The sequence below is a fragment of the Vipera berus genome (assembly GCF_964194415.1).
Source record: "Vipera berus genome assembly, chromosome: 2".
NCBI lineage: Eukaryota > Metazoa > Chordata > Lepidosauria > Squamata > Viperidae > Vipera > Vipera berus.
The window spans coordinates 10,001-12,673 of NC_138203.1; the positions used below are offsets into that span (position 1 = coordinate 10,001).

Genomic DNA, 2,673 nt, shown 5'->3' on the forward strand with positions numbered 1-2,673 from the left:
CCGGGGCCAGGGCCTCAGCTCCAAGCAGTGGTGGCTTGAGGTTGTCTTCGAGACCTTCCAGCTTGCTGGAATTCGTGACAGTGGTGTTCTCTGGCCCATTGCTGAAAAACTCTACCAGGATTATAGCAACCCAAAGAACTGGGAAGTAATCCCAGGTGCCATTGAGATACTCCAGTGGTGCCAGCAACTGGGTATCCCCATGGCAGTGATCTCCAACTCTGACCGGAGGGTACGAGAGATTCTGAGCCGGTGCAACCTCCGACAATATTTTCAGTTTGTCTTAACCTCGGAAGAAGTGGGGTTTGCCAAGCCAGACCGGAGGATTTTTCTGCAAGCCCTCCACAGTGCCAAGGTGGAGCCCCAGCTGGCTGCTCACATAGGGGACCATTATGTGAATGACTATTTGGCTGCGAGGAAGACTGGACTGCACAGCTTCCTGTTTAAAATGGCTGGGGAGCCGATTGAGAGCGACATGGAGGTACCACAAAACCATCTTCTGTCTTCACTTTTAGATCTGCAGGCTCGGATAGAGAAAGGCTAAAAGTAAGTGGCTGGATTTCAGCAGCTGTTTCTAGGAGAGGAAATTTTAACAAATCTTACAGTGACCCAAAATAAATCAAATAAAACTTATATCCCTGCTTGTAAGCGTAAGCGTCTGCAGTATCCCTGTCCCAGGTTTCTTGTGTTTAAAACAACAGAGTTGGTGTTACAGGCTGATGGAAAAATTTCTTTGGGGAACCAAGTGGATTCTAACATGCACACACATGCTGCCACTCAATTTCTTCCAATAAGAAAAGAAAATGTAACAGGCATAATAGAGTGGGGGAAAATATTACTTTGGAGTGTTACAGAACAGTTTGTTTATTCCAGGCAAATTTACAGACTAAATATGCAGTTGTGATTAAATCGTGAAAGATTCCTTGATGTTCCATTTTCCCTTGAAAGGAAAAGGAAAAAGGAATTCTAGGGTTAGGGTTAGGGGTTAGGGTTAGGGTTAGGGGTTAGGACAACAGTGACCTGGATGGCTGAGAATCTCCATAGACTTTACATGGAATCTTTCTATCCCAACTCTTTTCCAAGCAACCCAGTGATACAGGAAGGGAGGCCACCTGTTTTGGTAAGCAGTCCTACTCTGAGTCACATTCTGGGTTGCAGATACAAAGTTGAATTCTAATGCCAGATCATTAAAACATATGTCCTTCCCAGTGTTGGTCTCACACCAGAGAAATGTTTTGATCAGCCACGTCCAGGACTGGGTTGATGGGGGCAGCAAAGGTTTCCTGGTGCACATGGAGAATAGCATAGGACTCGAGCTGATAAAACACAAATGAAGCTCACCTTCATCCAGGTCAACCAGTATTCCAAATTCTGCAGGGCACTTCAGCAGCTTCATGGTCAGGTGCTGATCATTGAGTGAGAATTTCATGATCGTAGCAGGACAAGATCCAGGAGGACAGATTGTAACCAAGAGGGCTACAGGGCCAGCCCCCTTAACGCTGCAATGAGTCTAGGAAACACCTAGTCTGTATGTTCAGATCTTATGTTGACTCCAGGATCCCTGCACAGAAGGATTCCTCAGCCAGGATGTTGGGCCAATGATCAAAACGAGCAGGGTCATCTGGGTCTGCCCTCCAGGCCATCTTGGGGCTGAAAATCAACGTTCTCCTGTTGATGGAAAGGGCCAAGAAGGAGCCAACTGTTTTCTCAGTAATGTGAATGACATCTGTACTGCTGGTAAATTGGCCAGTGGGAAAATTCCAGGCAGAGTCAGGGAGGTAAGGTGACACTTTACAAAGATGACCAGGGGTCTGGAGGCTAAATTGTGTGGTAAGCAGCTAAGCGAACTATGCTTAGAGAAGGCTTAGGAGAGAGATGATAGCCATCCTCCAATACTTAAAAAGCTGTCACAGGGAAGAGGGAGTGGATTTATTCTCCATAGTACCCGAAGGAGAAGCAATGGATAGAAGCTCATCGGGGAGATCCAACTTGGAAATAAAGAGATAGTTTTCTACGTCTCGTTTTAGTCCCGGCCACCAAAATTGCCGGCGAGTGAAATGTAGTTTTTAGATATCCGAAATGTCCAGCCTGTTTGACATCATGGCTGTGTTTGAGGACATTAAGATGAAGAGCTTCAGGCAAGTACAATTTACCCCCTTGTAAGCCAGACCATCCCTGCATGTTAGGGATGTCTGATTGTCTTTAAACCATTGATCAGTGAGGAGTTCTTGCTTTATTTTCTTTACTCCTGGGTCATCAGGATTAGGGGTCCTGCAAAGTGTGAGTTGGGCTGCAGTTTGTGGACCGGGGATAATTGCCTCGTGAACTTCTTCATGTTCGCTTTTGTACTGTGGGAATTTGGAGAGCACATCAACTAGGAAGTTTTTATTTCCTGGTATGTACTTTAAAGTTAAAACGGTTGAAGTACTATGCCCATCGTACTTGTTTTGGGGACAATTTGTGGGGAGTTTTTAGTGCCTCTAAATTTTTGTGATCTGTCCATACTTCAAAAGGCATGTTGCTCCCTTCTAAGTAGTGCCGCCAGTTTAATAAAGGTAAAGGTTCCCCTGCACATGCATGCTAGTCGTTTCCGACTCTAGGGGCCGGTGCTCATCTCCGTTTCAAAGCTGAAGGGCCAGCGCTTGTCCGAAGATGTCTCTGTGGTCATGTGGCTGG

General features: G+C 46.1%; 1 protein-coding gene across 2 annotated transcripts in view; it reads left to right on the top strand.

The window, feature by feature from the left end:
- The window catches only part of HDHD3 (haloacid dehalogenase like hydrolase domain containing 3), a 2,291-nt gene extending 1,658 nt beyond the window's left edge, over positions 1-633 (top strand). For both annotated transcript variants that reach the window (XM_081315474.1, XM_081315475.1), the window contains exon 2: positions 1-633. This exon is cut by the window's left edge and continues 191 nt beyond it. In XM_081315474.1, the coding sequence (XP_081171600.1) occupies positions 1-541 (541 nt within the window). In that variant the 3' untranslated portion in view covers positions 542-633.
- Positions 634-2,673: the final 2,040 nt, after the last annotated feature.